At 39.0% G+C, this 20,153-nt stretch overlaps 1 protein-coding gene across 1 annotated transcript; it reads right to left on the reverse strand.

Annotated features, from left to right (window-relative positions):
• Nucleotides 1–1,185: 1,185 nt before the first annotated feature.
• On the reverse strand, nt 1,186–19,770 carry tph1a (tryptophan hydroxylase 1 (tryptophan 5-monooxygenase) a). Its single transcript, XM_034176328.1, has 11 exons — nt 19,612–19,770; nt 9,918–10,052; nt 9,298–9,481; nt 8,902–9,002; nt 6,014–6,081; nt 5,724–5,920; nt 5,483–5,618; nt 4,610–4,736; nt 4,429–4,524; nt 2,448–2,581; nt 1,186–2,347 (listed from the first exon to the last, which is right to left on the reverse strand). Exons 1-11 carry the CDS (start codon nt 19,699–19,701, stop codon nt 2,173–2,175), a joined length of 1,443 nt encoding a protein of 480 aa, XP_034032219.1. The 5' UTR covers nt 19,702–19,770; the 3' UTR covers nt 1,186–2,172.
• Nucleotides 19,771–20,153: the final 383 nt, after the last annotated feature.

Raw genomic sequence — 20,153 nt, forward strand, 5'->3', positions numbered from 1 at the left:
TTCAGTCATCTCCAAGTCTAACATCCTGCCTGGGAATCAACCAACAGACCATCTTCCTCACCACAGAGGGAGTTCCGCAACAAAGCAAGTCAAAAGCAAATTTAAAACAGTCTCTGGATATATCTCTGGGTCTTCTGCCTTTGAGATCATGGCACTTGAGAAGAGCTTATTATGGTAGTCGTGAAGTTGCCAGAGAGAAGTATTTGGCAATGCCAATATCTTTGCAAGAGAATGAAGGTCCAAGTCTTTTGGATCCTGATGTTACCTTGCTCCTTGTATGTTTGTCAGACTTGGAAACTAGCTAGTGACCAAAGGCAATGACTGGATGTCTCTGGTAAGAGGTCTTTTCAGAGGATCCTTGGATACCTCTGCAATGACTTTGTATCAAACAAGCAATAACTCAGACAGACTAAGGTAAAGAGCATTGTGAGGGACCTTCAGCTTCGACATTTTGGCCTTGGGGCCCTTTTCTCTGTACATAATCCAGCACACAGGTCCCTGAGTAATGAAGATCCCAGTAGTTGGAGGAGGCCAAAAGGATACTCACTTTTCTGTCTGCTGTAGCAGACAGATGGTTATTTTAGAAATGTGGGAATGGACCGTTTGTCTGTCTGGATGGTTGTCATTCAGGACCAAAGCCGGTTCCTTGGTGATGTGGATGTGGCAAAGCACAGCACCAGCGCATGCTCTCACGCTTGACTTGTTGTAATTAAATATATATATATATATAGAGAGAGAGAGAGAGAAACTTGAAACATTTTAGTTTATATGTAATGCATTTAAAACACACAAAATTTTCATGTTCTGAAACAACTGACAAAAATATTGAAATTATTCCCAGTATTCACATTTTTAGATGCATCTGTATTATATTATATTATAAAATTAAAAATACACTGAGGTCTTGTATGTGATGTTTTATGTTTCATTTTGGTATGTTGGGCAGGTTTTGGATTAACTAAAGTAGAAAACTCATAAAGCTCTGAAACTATCGGGAGCATGGGCACATTTTCTGACCTACTATGTGATCTTCATTTAATTGAAATTTCTTTTAATGCTGGAGATATGGGCACAAAAACAGTGCTTTGCCATTCCAAGCCAATCAATAGCAAAGAAACACCACCACACACAGTAAATAATAATTCACAAGCATGTATTTCCTCCCAAAAACAATATGACACCGTGTGAAGACACCATGAATATTTTATTTTATTTCAATAGTATGATAATCTACTACTTCTGTACAGCTGAAAAATGTTTTGACTGTTACGTGTGCTGTGTATATGCTCACATAAAAGGAGACATTTGAAATAACCACTGCAAAGTACACTGGGGCAGATTTCACAGTACTGTTTTCAGTGTTAATTAACACTGCGGTAAATGCATATGGTCCCAGTCAAATATATAGTGTTAGGTCAACACTATTATAGAGTAAATTAACTCTTACAACCTGATAGACCTGGTTTAGCACTGTTTTGAATGGGATCACATGGAATTGGTTCACTGTTCATTTAACACTCCAAAAAATGAAATGTTTGTGGATCTAGTCATGAAATTTTTCTTACAATATTTAACATCACAATTTTGCTCAATAACACACACAAAAGCAACACAATGCTTTCACCAATAGTATACAAATAAAATATACTTTACTAGATCTCTTGGTGAAACTACATTGTACCTGTAATAACAGTAAATGTCCACCAGGTAGCGATATTGCTCCATTTCAAGAACAGCCTGTTGGTTATATTAGTAGATACATATCACTGAAGTGAGAAGGATTAAATGCAAAGTATGATAATAAAATAAAATACAAAACAAATCCACATATAAAATAGCTGAGTTAACAACGGGAGGGGGAACAATATTTTGTAACAGCTGGGATAGTTCAAAAGGGCTGTTCTGTCCATTAAAGCACATTAACTGTCTGCAAAATAGAAGCCAAATTAGCCAAATAAACTGAAGCAAATGTGTCTCAGTCCTTGTCTTTGTGTAGCATACTGATAGATATAATGTACCAGTTTGGATTATGTAAGCTATAAATCATGCAGAGGGGACAAGAGTGCATTTTTAAAAGCAGTGCATGTTTTTTGCACAGATGAAGGGCGATGTGTAAGCCGTACTTGGGGGCGAAGAGGTGAGGATTGCTGGATTGCAATAGGACATGAACACTCAGACACCCAGGTGCTTGTTGAGTCGGTTGAGGGCGTCACTGACGAGGTCAAGCTCATGCCGAAGCTCGTCCACCACACTGTTGATGCTGGGAGTATCTTTTAGCACGTCCACGCTCTGGGTGTAAGGGTTGTAGCGTACTGTGAAGGGACGCTTGATGGTCTTGGCAAATTCTCTGAAATAGATATAGCACTGGCTGATAATGATGTTCAATGATACTTCAAATTGTAATTTTAATATGTGATGAATGACGCCCATTAGCCTGCACATCTCACCTCATCTTGACTTTGGCTTCCTCAAAGCTGTCTGATACAAAGTAGACATCCTGAAATGTTGTGATGATGCATTCTTGTTTGGATGTAACTTTAGGGTCAAAAGGCGTTATCCGTGCATTACCAGAGAGTGCATGCTGCAAGTGGAAAACATAAGAAAGTTGTATGTACACAATAGTGCACATCTGGATCAAATACTGTACTGTACAAAGGTTTTAGGTGCACCAGATGTGCCTGAAACATTAAATATTTACATATAAGTAGAAATAAGTCAAATGTGCCACCACCTCTCACCTTTAAAAACATGATTTATTTCAGGGAATCTTCTACAATATATAAGAAAAGTGGAACGTATGTAACGTAAGTTTTGCACTCTTTTCATCCAGTGCAAAAAGTGTTTTCCAGTCACATGCATGAAAGGACTTTGATTGATTCACTTGTGCATTGCTTTTGAAGAAAAACAAAAATAAGTCCTATGTAGGCCCAGAGGCCCACTGGTGCTGGTTTTTATCCCTGCAGTCATTACTATGAAGCAGATGTAGCAGGGCCCTTGAAACTAGGTCCAGATCAAGCAAGCCCCCCCAACACCACCACACACACTCATGTAGATCTGCCAATACTGAATTCAAATCCAATACTAGTATTGCCGTGGGATCTCAGGAACTATCACAAGATTTCAGGACAAGATTAGGTTACTGGTGTATAATTACGCAGGGCTATCATAATGCTAGCTATGGACAATGAGATAATGGAAAATATATTTCTTTTTTATACACAGTGCACAAAGTATTCACAGTGTTGCACTTTTTCCACATTTTTAATGCTACTGCCTTATTCCAAATGTATTTAATGTATGAAATTCATTTACTTTTTCATTTCATGTGAAAAAGGTTTTTTTTTTTTTTTTTTTTTTTTACAAATTTCTTAATCAAAAATAATCCTAAGAAATCACGTGGTGCATCCTGTTTCCACTGACCATCCTTGAGATGTTTCTACAGTTTAAGTGGAGTCCATCTGGGGTAAATTCAGTTGACTGGCCATGATTTGGAAAAGACACACACCTTTCTACATATAAGATCCCACAGTTGACAGTGCATGTCAGAGCACAAACCAAGCATGAAGTCGAAGGAAGGCCTCTGAGACAGGATTGTCTTGAGGTACAAATCTGGGCAAAGGTACAGAAACATTACTGCTTCTTTGAAGGTCCCAGTGACCACAGTGGCCTCCATGATCCGTAAATGGAAGAACTTCAGATCCACCAGCACTCAGCTGGCTGCCCATCTAAACTGTGCAGTGATAGGAGAAGACCCTGATGGTCACTCTGTCAGAGCTCCAGCATTCCTCTGTGGAGAGAGGAGAACCTTCCATAAGGTCAACCATCTAAGCAGCAATCCACCAATCAGGCCTGTATGGTAGGGTGGCCAGATGGAAGCCACTCCTTAGTAAAAGGCACATAACAGCCGCCTGGAATTTGCCAAAATGAAATTTACCAAAATTCAATTTAATCCATTTTAGAAAAAGGTGTAACATAACAAAATGTGGAAAAGGTGAAGTGCTGTGAATACTTTCCAGATGCACAGTAATACTGTCTCTGTCCTGTGTATTGAGACAGTATTTTGTTGTGCATAAGTTTTATAAGACAGAGGGGGCCCTATATACACCAACAATTACTGTAGTGTAGTCTCACTTAAACGTCTGCATAACATGAACAGATTGACTGAGATGGACTTTTGTCCCATCCAGGTTACTTTTCCCTACCAAGGATGATATCCATTTACAGCTGGGTGGACTGGAACAAAGCAGATGAAGCGTCTTGTTCAAAAACACAAAACATGTACCATGACTGGAAATCAAACACAGGTCTACATTTTGGTCATCCAACTCCTGCCCACTGAGCTACCTATTCTGCTTTCCACTGCTTGTTCATGTTTAAAAAAAATAATAGGAGGAGGATAATGCAATGTCCCTCTGACAATACCATTACCTTAAGCTCACTGACGGATGATAGCAGGCCTGCTCCATATGCTCGTAGCTGCCCTTCCTGTTTGCATAAGCCAAACTCCACCGTAAAGAAATAGCACTGCAACAAGGAGGAAATAAATGGCCAAAGTGATGATATCCATGTTAAATGTGGTTAAATTTACCTGAGCAGCTGTGTCACTTACTGTGGCTAGTTTCTGGACTGAGTCATCTGAGGCCCCAAGTGAAGCAAGGCCAATCTCCTGAGAAAACTGGGCGAAACTAGGTTCTGCTAGCAATGGGACGTGACCCAGCAGCTCGTGGCATGTGTCTCTAAATGTTAAAAAATAACAGACCATTAGAGTTCACAGCTTCTTGTGACTTTTGGCACAATGCTGTACACTGTTAAACCGAACACTCCATTTTAATACAATAATTAAGTTAATGTAACTCAAACTTTGAAAATAGTCACTCATTTCCATTAATTAAACAACTCAAAAAAGAATTGTCATAACAACTCAGTTCCTTTAAGTGCATTTCAAGTTCTGGGGCATTTAAGTGTTGGTGATGTATTTCCAGTGCATTCCATTCACTCATTTTAATTGAGTTTATGTAACGGAGGCCAGCAGGTGTCGCTGTGCATATGTAGTTAGTAAACCTCACTCCCAACAGCTCAAAAGAATTCTCTGGTCACAAGGCCAGAGCCCTGGGTTTTAGCCTTTTAGTTAGAGAGTTTGACTTCCATGATCGTGAGTTCACGTCCCGAGGGGAACAAATGGGCAGAGTCATAACAATACAACGTAGAGTCAACAAGTAAACCAAAGAATACATCAAAAAATCTAATCCAAAATGTAATGCAAATTTTTTTAGGCAGAAATTTATGTCACTTTTTTATTGAAAAACATAAACTAGATTTACTTAAGTTCAATCAACTATAAATTGTTAAGTTACTAAAACTTTAACAATTAAATTTTTGAAAATTATTTTATTTAAGTTGGCAAACTCAAATGGTTTAAGGCAATCGGTTTCCTCAAATGGTTTGAATTCAACTAATTCATTGAGGTTTACAGTGTACTTACGGCTCTGGGGTGTATAATGGGTCTGAGCTGTGGCGCACATACTGGGTACAGTGGAAAACACGAAAAGCCAAACCAGCTAGGAAGTCACGAGGGGAGAGGTAACCCGCAACAGGCCTAATGGTAAAGCCGGTACGTTCTGAGGAGACATGTCAAACATGAATATATACCAATGAAACTGACAAGTCAAATAAAACCAGTTACACATCATACAATTATGTTTTGTTGAGGAAATGACACTGACCTCTGAGGAAGCGTGAGACATCTTCCAGTTGAGGAATGTTGTCCTCCCGACATTCACAGTATTTGGAGAGCAGGGGCAAGTTCTTTAAGTACTCTCGACAGGCGTGGGTGGGGTACAGCTTGTTGAGCTCCCTGTGTACGACTCCCCAAGTCTTCACTTCCTCCACAGTGAACTCAATACGAGGAATAGGATCCCCACTGGAACAGCACAGCAATTATGTCACTAGATATACATATTAAAGAAACAACAACAACTATGATTTCCAAACTAAAATAAGCTCAATAACTCACTGTTTGTAGGCCATGGCAAGATCTGCAAAATACTTCCTCCTTTTCCTGTACACATTGTCCTTGAACCCCTGTTGGGAGAAATCATACAGGATACGAGGAGGATTGAAACATAAAACACTGGTATTTTAACCTCTTAAACTCTAGAGTCCCCAAATTTGGGGACTTGCCCTGTTTTGAAACATTTGAACACTCATAAATAACCAATGCTGACACCAACATACACTTATTATACGAGGTCTGTCCAAAAAGTATCGTACCTTTTTATTTTTTGCAAAAACCATATGGATTTGAATCACGTGTGATTGCATCAGCCAAGCTTGAACCTTCGTGCGCATGCGTGAGTTTTTTCACGCTTGTCGGTTGCATCATTCGCCTGTGAGCAGGCTTTGTGTGAGCAGTGGTCCACCCCTCTCGTCAGATTGTTATTGCGAATAAATGTCTGAACGATTTGGAGCTTTGCTGCATCAAATTTTTCCAGAAACTGTGAGAGATCTCCAGGTGGACACCATTCAGAAAATTCAGATGGCTTTCAGTGACGATTTTATGGGGATTACACAGATTAAGGAGTGCTCCAGCTGGTTTAAAGACCGCCCACAGTGTCTGAGAGCGCGGCGCGCTCCGAGCGCCGATCGACAGGCTCAAATCCCGCTCAAACAACCAGATCATTTCCATTGTGAAGGCTTTGTTGATCCGGGACGTCGTCTAACTTTCACAAAAAAGGCAGAAGGCGTGGACATCAGTACTTTTTCAGCACATTCTACTGTTACAGGAGTTAGGGTTAGGGCGCCATGAGCGGCATGGTGGCGCAATCCTCCGCTTCTCTTTCCATGAAAAAAAACAACAGTAGAATGTGCCGAAAAAGTGCTGATGTCCACGCCTTCTGCCTTTTTTGTGAAAGTTAGACGACGTCCCGGATCAACAAAGCCTTCACGTTGGAAATGATCTGGTTGTTTGAGTAGGGTTTGACCCTGTCGATCGGCGCTCGGAGCGCGCCACGCTCTCAGATGCTCTGGGCGGTCTTTAAACCGGCTGGAGCACTCCTTAATCTGTGTAATCCCCATAAAATCGTCACTGAAAGCCATCTAAATTTTCCAAATGGTGTCCAGCTGGAGGTCTCTCACAGTTTCTGGAAAAATTTGATGCAGCAAAGCTCCAAATCGTTCAGACATTTATTCGCAATAAAAATCCGCCGAGAGGGGTGGACCACTGCTCACACAAAGCCTGCTCACAGGCGAATGATGCAACCGACAGGCGTGAAAAAACTCACGCATGCGCACGAAGGTTCAAGCTTGGCTGATGCAATCACACGTGATTCAAATCCATATGGTTTTTGAAAAAAATAAAAAGGTCCGATACTTTTTGGACAGACCTCGTACATCAAAATGTCAAGTGAAGTCTCCTCTACAAAAGTATCCACTTCAATCACAAATTAACTAACGAGCAAATAGACATACGAGGGCTGTCCATAAAGTATAGGTCCTTTTTATTTTTTTCAAAAACTATATGGATTTCATTCATATGTTTTTACGTCAGACATGCATGAACCCTCGTGCGCATGCGTGAGTTTTTCCACGCCTGTCGGTGACGTCATTCACCTGTGAGCACTCCTTGTGGGAGGAGTCGTCCAGCCTGTCGAGATTTTGAGGTGACACTGTCGCTTTAAGGACTTCCCACGGTGCGAGACGTCGCGCTGCGCTCTCAGGCGGCGTCATCAGCCTGTTTCAAGCTGAAAACCTCCACATTTCAGGCTCTATTGATCCAGGACGTCGTGAGAGAACAGAGAAGTTTCAGAAGAAGTCGGTTTCAGCATTTTATCCGGATATTCCACTGTTAAAGGAGATTTTTTTAATGAAAGACGTGCGGACGGGTCCGCGCGTCGGGACGCAGCCGGCGCGGAGCGGCGGTACAGGAAAAACACCTCCGTGTTGATAACCATTTGTAAAATCCAGGCGGCTTTTGATGGCTTTCAGTGGAGTGAGTATATGAGAAATTGTTTAACAGCTGGACATGTTCCAACTTGTCCTTAAGGCTTCCAACAGAGGTGTTTTTGCTGTGGCGGAGCGTCGCGGCGGCTGCGAGCCGACGCGCGGACCCGTCCGCACGTCGTGCATTAAAAAAATCTCCTTTAACAGTGGAATATCCGGATAAAATGCTGAAACCGACTTCTTCTGAAACTTCTCTGTTCTCTCACGACGTCCTGGATCAATAGAGCCTGAAATGTGGAGGTTTTCAGCTTGAAACAGGCTGATGACGCCGCCTGAGAGCGCTGTGCGACGTCTCGCACTGTGGGAAGTCCTTAAAGCGACAGTGTCACCTCAAAATCTCTCATCAGCCGTTAAAATTTTCACTGAAAACCAGCTTAATTTTTCGAACCATGTCCACTTCGAAGTGTCTCACAGGTTTAGAAAAAATTTTGATCAAACAAAGCGCCAGTCTCTCAGCAACTTCTCAGACAAAGGAATTCCGACGAGGGGCTGGACGACTCCTCCCACAAGGAGTGCTCACAGGCGAATGACGTCACCGACAGGCGTGGAAAAACTCATGCATGCGGACGAGGGTTCAAGCATGTCTGACGTAAAAACATATGAATGAAATCCATATAGTTTTTGAAAAAAATAAAAAGGACCTATACTTTATGGACAGACCTCGTAAATCGGAATTCATTTTTTGGGAAAAAACCTCATTTACTCCTACCAAGTATTATTTACTTTCAATTTTTTTGCATCCACAACATCCCCTAGGACCTGTCTTTTAGCTGATCCAAACTTTTGCATTTTTGACCTTGTACAAGCTGAGAAATAAATCATAATGTATGGGTATGTGAGTTTGGTGAAATAGGGTCTAGGGCTTAAGTGTTTAAAATTAAATTGTACGTGCCCACTACATACCGGATGGTCAGCGTCCAGCTCAGAGCCATACATCAGGACACGGTTAGCACACTTGTCCAAGTCTGAAATCTTCTTTGGGAACCATGGTACATTATATGTGTCTGAAAAGAGGAAAAATAAATTTTGTACTGACAATCTATTCTTCTTTCTCTCTACCCTCTTATTCAGTCAGAAATTCACCTAACCTGCATGTCTTTGGAAGTGGGAGGAAACTCACACAAACACCCATAAAATCGGGAGAACATGCAAACTTCACACACAACGGACCAGGTGGGAAGCAACCCCATGAACTTCTTACTGTGAGGCAACAAAGCTAACCAGTCATCCACCGTGCTGCCCTAAACAGCTGTAATATTTTATTTAGTGGACATCATATTTCACACGCTCATCACTTACCTTCCTCATGTAGACAGGAGTTATCTGGAGGCTCCATCTCCACTATGTTTACATGCTTACGGAGGAGATGAATGATTTCATTCAGTTGTTCATGGTTGCTGTCACAGTCAACAAAGATTTCAAACTCAGAGTTGCGTCTTTTAGATTTTCTGGACTCTATGTGTACAAGGTTAACATGATTTTCCTGGGGGTAAAAAAAAACAACAAAACGTTACTTTCATTACCACTTAAATACACTGTTAAAAACAAAACAAAATTGCAAATTAGTATTTACTTTTCTGGACAACATTGACCTTTCTTGTGTGAAATCTGAAGTATTATCATAAAAACATAAAGAAGAAATACTAACAAACATACAGCTTGATATTTTATGTTATAGACATTGTAAATTAATAAACTGATAAATTAATGAATAGGCAGGCATGCACATAACTGGTACTCATGGTGCTTGTGTGTGCTAAAAAGAAATGATGCTTAACAGAAAACACAAGGGAAGCACTTCATAGGAGGAAAGCAATGATAGATTGTAGGAAAAGTGTTTCCCTCTGTGTCCTGTCTGCTGTGCATCAATGATTTTGTGTGAATAGGAACAGGAGCCAGTATAATAGGTTGGGCCATACTTGGAAGAGTTTGAGTGCCTTCACAAGACCTCCCACTTCATTCTTCAGAGAAAAGATGATGGTTGCTCTTCCTTTCTCAGATGTATTATTCTTTTCTGTATTCTCTTCAATTTTTGTGAAGGTCGATTTGTTTATCTGAAAACAATCATAAATAATTAGGCTTTTTATTTGCATAGCAACAAAATGTCACCGTCAAACAAGACACTTGCTCTTTTAATGTAATGTGAGAAGATATTCACCATATACACTCAACAAAAATATAAACGCAACACTTTTGGTGTTGCTCCCATTTTGTATGAGATGAACTCAAAGATCTAAAACTTTTTCCACATACACAGTATCACCATTTCCCTCAAATATTGTTCACAAACCAGTCTAAATCTGTGATAGTGAGCACTTCTCCTTTGCTGAGATAATCCATCCCACCTCACAGGTGTGCCATATCAAGATGCTGATTAGACACCATGATTAGTGCACAGGTGTGCCTTAGACTGTCCACAATAAAAGGCCACTCTGAAAGGTGCAGTTTTATCACACAGCACAATGCCATAGATGTTGCAAGATTTGAGGGAGCGTGCAATTGGCATGCTGACAGCAGGAATGTCAACCAGAGCTGTTGCTCGTGTATTGAATGTTCATTTCTCTACCATAAGCCATCTCCAAAGGCATTTCAGAGAATCTGGCAGTACATCCAACCAGCCTTACAACCGCAGACCACATGTAACCACACCAGCCCAGGACCAAAACACATCCAGCATGTTCACCTCCAAGATCGTCTGAGACCAGCCACTCGGACAGCTGCTGAAACAATCAGTTTGCATAACCAAAGAATTTCTGCACAAACTGTCAGAAACCGTCTCAGGGAAGCTCATCTGCATGCTCGTCGTCCTCATCGGGGTCTCGACCTGACTCCAGTTCGTCGTCGTAACCGACTTGAGTGGGCAAATGCTCACATTCGCTGGTGTTTGGCATGTTGGAGAGGTGTTCTCTTCATGGATGAATCCCGGTTCACACTGTTCAGGGCAGATGGCAGACAGCGTGTGTGGCGTCGTGTGGGTGAGCGGTTTTCTGATGTCAATGTTGTGGATCGAGTGTCCCATGGTGGCGGTGGGGTTATGGTATGGGCAGGCGTCTGTTATGGACGAAGAACACAGGTGCATTTTATTGATGGCATTTTGAATGCACAGAGATACCGTGACGAGATCCTGAGGCCCATTGTTGTGCCATACATCCAAGAACATCACCTCATGTTGCAGCAGGATAATGCACGGCCCCATGTTGCAAGGATCTGTACACAATTCTTGGAAGCTGAAATTGTCCCAGTTCTTGCATGGCAGGCATACTCACCGGACATGTCACCCATTGAGCATGTTTGGGATGCTCTGGACCGACGTATACAACAGCGTGTACCAGTTCCTGCCAATATCCAGCAACTTCACACAGCCATTGAAGAGGAGTGGACCAACATTCCACAGGCCACAATTGACAACCTGATCAACTCTATGCGAAGGAGATGTGTTGCACTGCATGAGGCAAATGGTGGTCACACCAGATACTGACTGGTATCCCCCCCCAATAAAACAAAACTGCACCTTTCAGAGTGGCCTTTTATTGTGGGCAGTCTAAGGCACACCTGTGCACTAATCATGGTATCTAATCAGCATCCTGATATGGCACACCTGTGAGGTGGGATGGATTATCTCAGCAAAGGAGAAGTGCTCATTATCACAGATTTCGACTGGTTTGTGAACAATATTTGAGGGAAATGGTGATATTGTGTATGTGGAAAAAGTTTTAGATCTTTGAGTTCATCTCATACAAAATGGGAGCAAAACCAAAAGTGTTGCGTTTATATTTTTGTTGAGTATATATATATATATATATATATATATATATATATATATATACATATATATACATACAGACACACACACACACACATTTTTCTACCTCTTATTATTGTTCTAAGAATTGTGAAATCAGCTCTCTCTCTCTCTCTCCGGACCAACAAAACTTGGTTGTTTAAACGGGAAAAACAAATTGCAATTTATTGTATGTTTCTCACTTTCATCCAAGTATTGGAGGGATGTTTTGGATGAAATGGAAAAAGGGATTGAAAGAAAATTGTGAATTTTCTATACCGTATATTTGTGTGTATATATAGTCTAATTCTTTATTGACTGAGATGAATAATTAAATAATAATTACCTAAGTAATTAATTAGTTAACAAATTAACAAATTAAGTGACCATCCTACTAAAGTATCATACTATTACAAAGAAAAAGAAATGAACTGTACCGGCTTCTTTGCGCAAGGAAAATATTTTATTTAATTCAATATCTACTGTGCAGCTAATGAAAGTTATTCATGAAATACAGTGCACCTAGAAAGTATTCACAGAGCTTCACTTTCCACATTTTTATGCTACAGCCTTATTCCAAAATAGAAGAAATTCATTTCTTTCCTCAAAATTCTACACACAATGCCCCATAATGACAATGTGGAAAAAAGGTTTCTTGATTTTTGTAAATTTATTAAAAATAATAAAAAAAAAAAACCCTAAGAAATCACATGCACATAAGTATTCACAGCCTTTGCCATGAAACTCAAAATTGAGCTCAGGTGCATCCTGTTTCCATTGATCACCCACGAGATGTTTCTACAGTTTAATTAGAGTCCACATGAAGTAAATTCAGTTGATTGGACATGATTTGGAAAGGCACACACCTGTCTACATATAAGGTCCCACAGTTGACGGTGCATGTTAGAAACCAGGCATGAAGTCAAAGGAATTGTCTGTAGACCTCTGAGACAGGATTGTCTTGAGGCATAAATCTGGGGAAGGGTACAGAAACATTTCTGTTGTTTTGAAGGTCCTAATGAGCACAGTTGTCCCCATGATCCACAAATGGAAGAAGTTCAGATCCACCAGGACTCTTCCTAGAGCTGGCCGCCCATCTAAACTGAGTGATCGAGGAGAAGGGCCTTAGTCAAAGAGGTGACCAAAAACCTGATGGTCACTCTGTCAGAGTTCCAGCATTCCTCTGTGGAGAGAGGAGAACCTTCCAGAAGGACAACCATCTCTGCAGCAATCCACCAATCAGGCCTGTATGGTAGAGTGGAAGCCACTCCTTAGTAAAAGGCACATGGTAGCCCACCTGGTGTTTGCCAAAAGGCACCTGAAGGACTCTCAGACCATGAGAAACAAAATTCTCTGGTCTGATGAGATAAAGATTGAACTCTTTGGCGTGAATGTCAGGTGTCATTTTTGCAGGAAACAAGGCATCATCGCTACAGTGAAGCATGGTGGTGGCAGCATCATGCTGTGGGGATGTCTTTCAATGTCAGGAATTGAGAGACTAGTCAGGATTGAGTGAAAGATGAATGCAGCAATGTACAGAGGCATCCTGGATGAAAACCTGCTCCATAGTGCCCTTGATCTCAGACTGGGGTGACAGTTCATCTTTCAGCAGGACAATGACCCTAAACACACAGCCAAGATATCAATGGAGTGGCTTCAGGACAACTCTGTGAATGTTCTTGAGTGGCCCAGCCAGAGCCCAGACCTGAATCTGAATGAACATCTCTGGAGCGATCTGAAAATGGCTGTGCACCGATGCTCCCCATCCAACCTGATGGAGCTTGAGAGGTGCTGCAAAGAGAAATGGACAAAACTGCCCAAAGATAGGTGCACCAAGCTTGTGGCATCATATTCAAGAAGACTTGAGGTGACTGTAATTGCTGCTAAAGGTGCATCAACAAAATATTGAGCAAAGGGTGTGAATACTTATGTACACGTGATTTCACGTGATGCAGTCTACATAAAACTATTAGGTACACCAGAAGAAGCTAAGGTACTATGCATCAAAGAAGAACATGAAATGAACAAATACAATTAAAAAATTAAATATAAATAAAAAATCTAGATAGTTTTACCTTCAATTCAAAATGACAAATTAAATATTAACAATTCCCTGCCCATAGAGGACAATGAAAGTACAAAACCAAGAAATGCAATTTAAAACTTTTGAATGTAGTGAATCTAAAATGCAACATGTTATAGATGAAGTCGACCCGGATATAAACTTTTATAATGACATAAATGATGACTGCATGTATTATCAAGACCAGCAAATACCAACTCAGAATAAACCTAATGAGATGTTGTCAATTGTCCACTTCAATAGTCGCAGCCTTCATGCAAATTTTGAAAAGATAAAAGATTACTTGAACCAATTGGGTACTTTGTTTAATGTATTAGCAATTTCAGAAACTTGGATAAAAAATGATGAAACAAACAACTTTATGTTAGAAGATTATGAGATGTTTGCACAGAGCAGAAATAAAAAAAATGGAGGTGGTGTGGCATTATATGTGGATAAAAACTTACATGCAAAACAGATTGACAACATGACATTGGCTATTGATGATATTATGGAGTGTATGACAATTGAATTGATAATGGAAAACAGAAAAAATATATTGATTACGTGTGTTTACAGATCTCCTGGATCAAGTATTGAAATGTTTACGGATCTAATGCATAACTTGTATACGAAAATGGAACATAAAGATGTTTTTATATGTGGGGATTTTAACATAGATTTATTAAAAATGAGTACACATAAGCCTACGGAAAATTTTATAGATACTATGTATAGCTTGTCATTCCATCCAAAAATAACTAAACCAACCAGATCACTGCACAGAGTTCATCACTAATTGATAATATCTTCACTAACATATTAAACAATGACATTTCCAGTGGCATATTAATAAACGATATAAGTGACCACTTACCAGTATTTTTAACTATGAAAATAAGTTATAACTATAGGAAAGCCAAGAAAAATATTAAGATTACTAATTTCATAAGAGTAAAAACAAATGAATCAATAATGATATTCAAACAAAGTCTATTAAAACAAGACTGGAAAGTAATATTAGATGAAACTGAGGTTAACTCGGCTTATAACACTATTTTGAATACATTTTTGACTTTCTATGATCAATGTTGCCCTGTGAAATCAATCCAAATCAAACAACAAGCTAAAACCAACCCATGGATGACAAGCAGTTTAATTAATGCCTGTAAAAAGAAAAACTGGCTATACAGGGTATTTATTAAAGAAAGAACAATCGAAACAGAAAATAAATATACAATATATAAAAATAAGTTGATGTGTATTAAGAAATTGTAAAAAGATGTATTATAAAACACAACTAGAACAAAACAAGGGAAATATTAAAGGCCTCTGGAATGTAATAAATAGTGTCATCAGGAAAAAGGAGAACCGTAGTACCTTGCCGGACTATTTCATTGACAGTGATAAAAAGATCTATAACAACGAAGAGCTAGTAAATGCATTTAATCATTATTTTGTCAATATAGGGCCAGAACCCTGAACCATCCCTTAGTTATGCTGCTATAGACTTAGACTGCTGGGGGGTTCCCATGATGCACTGAGTGTTTCTTTCTCTTTTTGCTCTGTATGCACCACTCTGCATTTAATCATTAGTGATTGATCTCTGCTCCCCTCCACAGCATGTCTTTTTCCTGGTTCTCTCCCTCAGCCCCAACCAGTCCCAGCAGAAGACTGCCCCTCCCTGAGCCTGGTGCTGCTGGAGGTTTCTTCCTGTTAAAAGGGAGTTTTTCCTTCCCACTGTCGCCAAGTGCTTGCTCACAGGGGGTCGTTTTGACAGTTAGGGTTTTTACGTAATTATTGTATGGCCTTGCCTTACAATATAAGGCGCCTTGGGGCAACTGTTTGTTGTGATTTGGCGCTATATAAATAAAATTGATTGATTGATTGAATTGGCAGCTGAAATAAAAATGCCATATTCAGCCTCAGAAATAGGTACTGAACAAGTAAACTCAAATTCATTCTTTCTAACAGCAACAGACGAAATGAAAATAATAAACACTGTTAATGAATTGAAGGCAAAAAAAAATCAGGAAATTGCAATAAGTTGGACACTACAATAATTAAACAAGTCATTAATGAAATTGCAAAACCTCTAAGTCATATCTATAACTTATCTTTTATTAATGGAGAGTTTCCAAGTCAAATGAAGATTGCCAAAATTACACCTATATATATAAAAGTGGAGATAAGTATCTATTCTCAAATTATAGACCTATATCTGTGTTATCTCAATTCTCAAAAATTTTAGAAAAACTATATACAGTACGGTTAGATCAATACATTGAAAAGTTCAAGATATTAAATGATAACCAGTATGGTTTCAGAAAAAATAGATGAACAACTTTAGCTTTAATTGATTTAGTGGAAGAAATAACAAATAATATTGATAAAAAGAAACATACAATGGCGATCTTCATTGACTTAAAAAAGGCGTTTGATACTATTAACCACAACATATTATTACATAAATTGGAAAAAATTGGCATAAGGGGTATTGCACTAAATTGGCTCCAATCTTATTTAAACAACAGGCAACAATATGTACAAATAGGAGAATATAAATCTTTGTTTAAACAGATACATTGTGGAGTTCCACAAGGGTCCGTTTTAGGACCTAAACTTTTTTAAATTTATATTAATGACTTGCAATTCATCTCTGAAAAACTGAAATTTATCCTCTTTGCTGATGACACAACAATAGTATGTTCTGGGGAAAACCTGGAACAACTTGTGATCGAAATGCAAATAGAAATTATTAAATTAAAAAATTGGTTTGATAGTAATAAATTGTCACTTAATATTTCAAAGACAAAATTAATGCTCTTTGGAAACCGAGAAATGAAAACAAAAGTAAATCTTAAAATTGACATGGTTCCTATTGAAAGGGTTAACCAACATAGATTTTTAGGAATAATAATCGATCACAGGATGTGCTGGAAACCCCACATTGCTAGCATACAATCCAAAATGGCCAGAAGTATTTCCATAATGGGGAAAGCCAAACATTTCTTAGATCAGGAGTCCTTATATATTATTTATTGCACATTAATATTACCATATATTAGCTATGGCATTGAGGTATGGGGTAATACATATAAAAGTAATGTAGACACACTTTTTAAGTTACAGAAAAGGGCAATAAGAATCATCCATATTGTAGGCTTCAGAGATCATATGAGTACACTGTTTTTACAATCCAAAATACTAAAATTTAGAGATCTTGCAGAACTTAAAACTTTACAAATTATTTTTAAAGTGAAACAAAACCTACTATCAGATAACCTCCAAAAATTGTTTAGTGAAAGAGAGGGAGATTACAATCTAAGAAGGAAATATAATTTAAAAAAACAGTGTGCTCATACAACAATGAAACAAATGTGCCTTACGAGACATGGGGTAGATTTATGGAATAACCTAACTGAGGACATCAAAGTATGTACTACAGTACATCAATTCAAAAGAAATTTAAAACTCAAAATATTAAAAAAATATGAAACTGAATAACAAAATTCTTAGTATACATACAGGTGTGCATGTTTGTGGATCTAAACTGTTATATTATTTGGTCATGATGAATGTATGGGAAATATGAATGCACACAAGTTGCCCATGATACGTGTGTGGGAAAAAGGAAGGAAAAAAGAAAAAAAGAAAAAAAAACTGTTATATTATTATGTCATGTTGAGTACAGGGAAACGTGCATGCATGCATGGTCATGGGTTGCATGGGTGCATGTATGTGGAAATGGGTGCATGTATGTGGGAAAAAAAAGGGGGAAAAAAAGGAAAAAATTACATCATCAAGTTTAATCGAATATAGGTAAATGTGCGTGCATGCATGCATGGGCTTGGGTGCCCATGGGTGCATGTATGTGGGTTAGAAGTGTTATATTGTCAAATCTCATTGAATCTAGTGTGTGTATTGGTGTATGCAAGGGTATTTGTGTATAGAGGTAGTGTATTTATGTAAATACATGTTGATATGTATAATGCAAGGTGTGTGTTTATATAGGTATATATGATCTCAACAATTTTTTTTATTTATTCTTGTCTGCGTAGTCGAAAATAAAACATGTGAAAGGGGGTAGAAAATATAAGTTTTACTTCATTCTACTCCCTTTGAGTAATGTATGGATCTTCAAAGATGAATGTGCGCAATGTATAAATGTTTTTAACTTGCTCAAATAAAGTATTCATCATCATCATTTCTTCGTTTTTTTTATTTTTAATACATTTGCAAACATTTAAAAAAAAAAACTTTTTCATGTTTTTATGATGAAGTGTTGTGAGGAGAATTTTTAGGGGGAAAAAATTAATTTACTCCATTTTGGAATAAGGCTGTAACATAAAATATGGAAAAAGGGAAGCGCTATGAATACTTTCTGGATGCACCGTAAGGCAGCGATTGTATGTCTTTGGTTCTGATTCATTATCAAATGGCCCTGCGACACACTGGTGTCCTGTCCAGGGTGTACCGTGCGCCTCACACCCTATGACTGCTGGGATAGGCTCCAACCCCTGTGACCCTGTGACCCTTAACTGGAGTTAGCGGTTGAAGATTAGTGAGTGATTCATGATAGATAGATAGATAGATAGATAGATAGATAGATAATGAATGAAGCACACGCGTGTGACACATCAGGGAATAAGTAATGACGTGAATGGACAACTTCTTAATATCCTCTGGCAAAAAAAAAAAAAAAAAACCGCATAAAAATCAGCAAAAACAAGGGAAATTGGCAGATAGGACTTAAAGCGCTTAAAGAGTCTTAAAAAATTGGGACGCTTTTTAAGTGGCCGTCGCCTTCTCGTCTTCTATTTCAGCACCTCGGACAGCGCTCTCACATTGAAATGCAGACGAAAAAAAAGTGCAAATGTTTTTACACACATTTAATTTAAGCTGTTTATTTTCATATTACACCATTATTATAATGGAAGCATGCACTACATATAAAGCGCTGTGCCTAACAGGCTTTGCGGCATTAATGTGTGGATTTGAGTGGCGCCTACCATGTTGGTCCCGTCACGCTTTGTGAGCAGAGCCCGACACAGAAGTCTCCTGACTGTCCCTGAAAGCATCAGTGCGCGCAGACCGCCTCGAGTCTCTCTGCAGGGGTCAGCTCCTCTCGGTTTAACGAAGATGAACTTGTCTCCGTCTCAAAGAATCGCCTTAGAGCAATCTCATTTAGACAGCGGGAAGCCTATTATTAGCTCCCTCAGACGACACCAGATCTCATTGTACAGTTCGATTTTTTTTGTTGTTGTTTGTTTGTTTGGACGATTCCTCACTTGCTAATAATCCTGTACCGTTCAATTACCTGTGGGATTTTATTTGCAGGCTTAATTTGATGTTATTCAGAATTCAGATGACTTTTTTGTGCACTTGTTGCACATTTGCAACCTTGAAACCGGCACTAAATAATAATAATTGTTACTCTTCTTCTTATTGTTATTAAATTAAATGAAATAAAATAAAATAAATTTAGCGCATGTACTGCTGCAATTTGTTTTTGTCAGCTTTTAGCAATTACTTTGCGCAGGTCGCTTTTCGAAACCAGCCGCAGTAAAACTCACCGGTGCCTCCATCTGACCCTCTTAAACCCTTTGACGTAAATTATACTGCAGTAACACACGTCTTAAATTAATCTGCTTGACGACAAAGTGAAGGCTCATTATTCTTTACCCCTGCACCAGTCTCCCCACTGCTGAAACAAACAAACAAAAGCACAAAATTTCTGCTTTTTACCCCCTTTTCCACTCAGACTTACCTCATTGTTGAGAAGTTTTTCTTCAAAGCCAATGTTCATGGAGTCAAATGATCTTCCTCTTCGTGGGCCTTCGATTTTGTTGGAATACATGTTGAGGTGCTGATGGTTTTACGTTTAAATCCCCGGATGACGTAAGGTCGGCTGCGTAAAGTGAGCTGTGTGACCAGAGGAGCAGCGCGCTTTGGTATTTAATCACAGAAAGCACGAGGAGGGGCACAGAGGAGCAATAATCTGACCCACGGCAGCAAATGGAAAAACACCATCATCATTTACGTCATTATTGAGGAGGAAAAATTTTTTTTTACTAAAGTTCTGAAACAGTACGTGAGACTTGTCAGCGAGTTTAATCAGAAGAGAATAAAAATCACATTTTAACTTTGCAATCTTTCAAAAAGATATACACATGCATGCACCCATTGAAACAAACCGAAATTGAAGCAAGCATCCAATGGCCAAAACATGCTTAAATCAGGATACATCAAACAGCAAATTTGCTCCCATATAAATGCTGGTGAGTGTTAAATTAACACTTTTGAAAGTGT

The sequence above is a fragment of the Thalassophryne amazonica genome, chromosome 8, assembly GCF_902500255.1.
Source record: "Thalassophryne amazonica chromosome 8, fThaAma1.1, whole genome shotgun sequence".
Classification (NCBI taxonomy): Eukaryota; Metazoa; Chordata; class Actinopteri; order Batrachoidiformes; family Batrachoididae; genus Thalassophryne; species Thalassophryne amazonica.

What these genes read in the sequence shown, in the direction of transcription:
- tph1a (XM_034176328.1), bottom strand. Translation starts at nt 19,701, where the DNA reads ATGTATTCCAACAAAATCGAAGGCCCACGAAGAGGAAGATCATTTGAC. An exon ending in AGCTGGACGCTGACCATCCG is followed by an intron (nt 6,082 to 8,901) that starts GTATGTAGTGGG and finishes TTCTCCCAACAG; the next exon opens with GGGTTCAAGGACAATGTGTA. An exon ending in CCATTATACACCCCAGAGCC is followed by an intron (nt 4,737 to 5,482) that starts GTAAGTACACTG and finishes TTTAACATTTAG; the next exon opens with AGACACATGCCACGAGCTGC.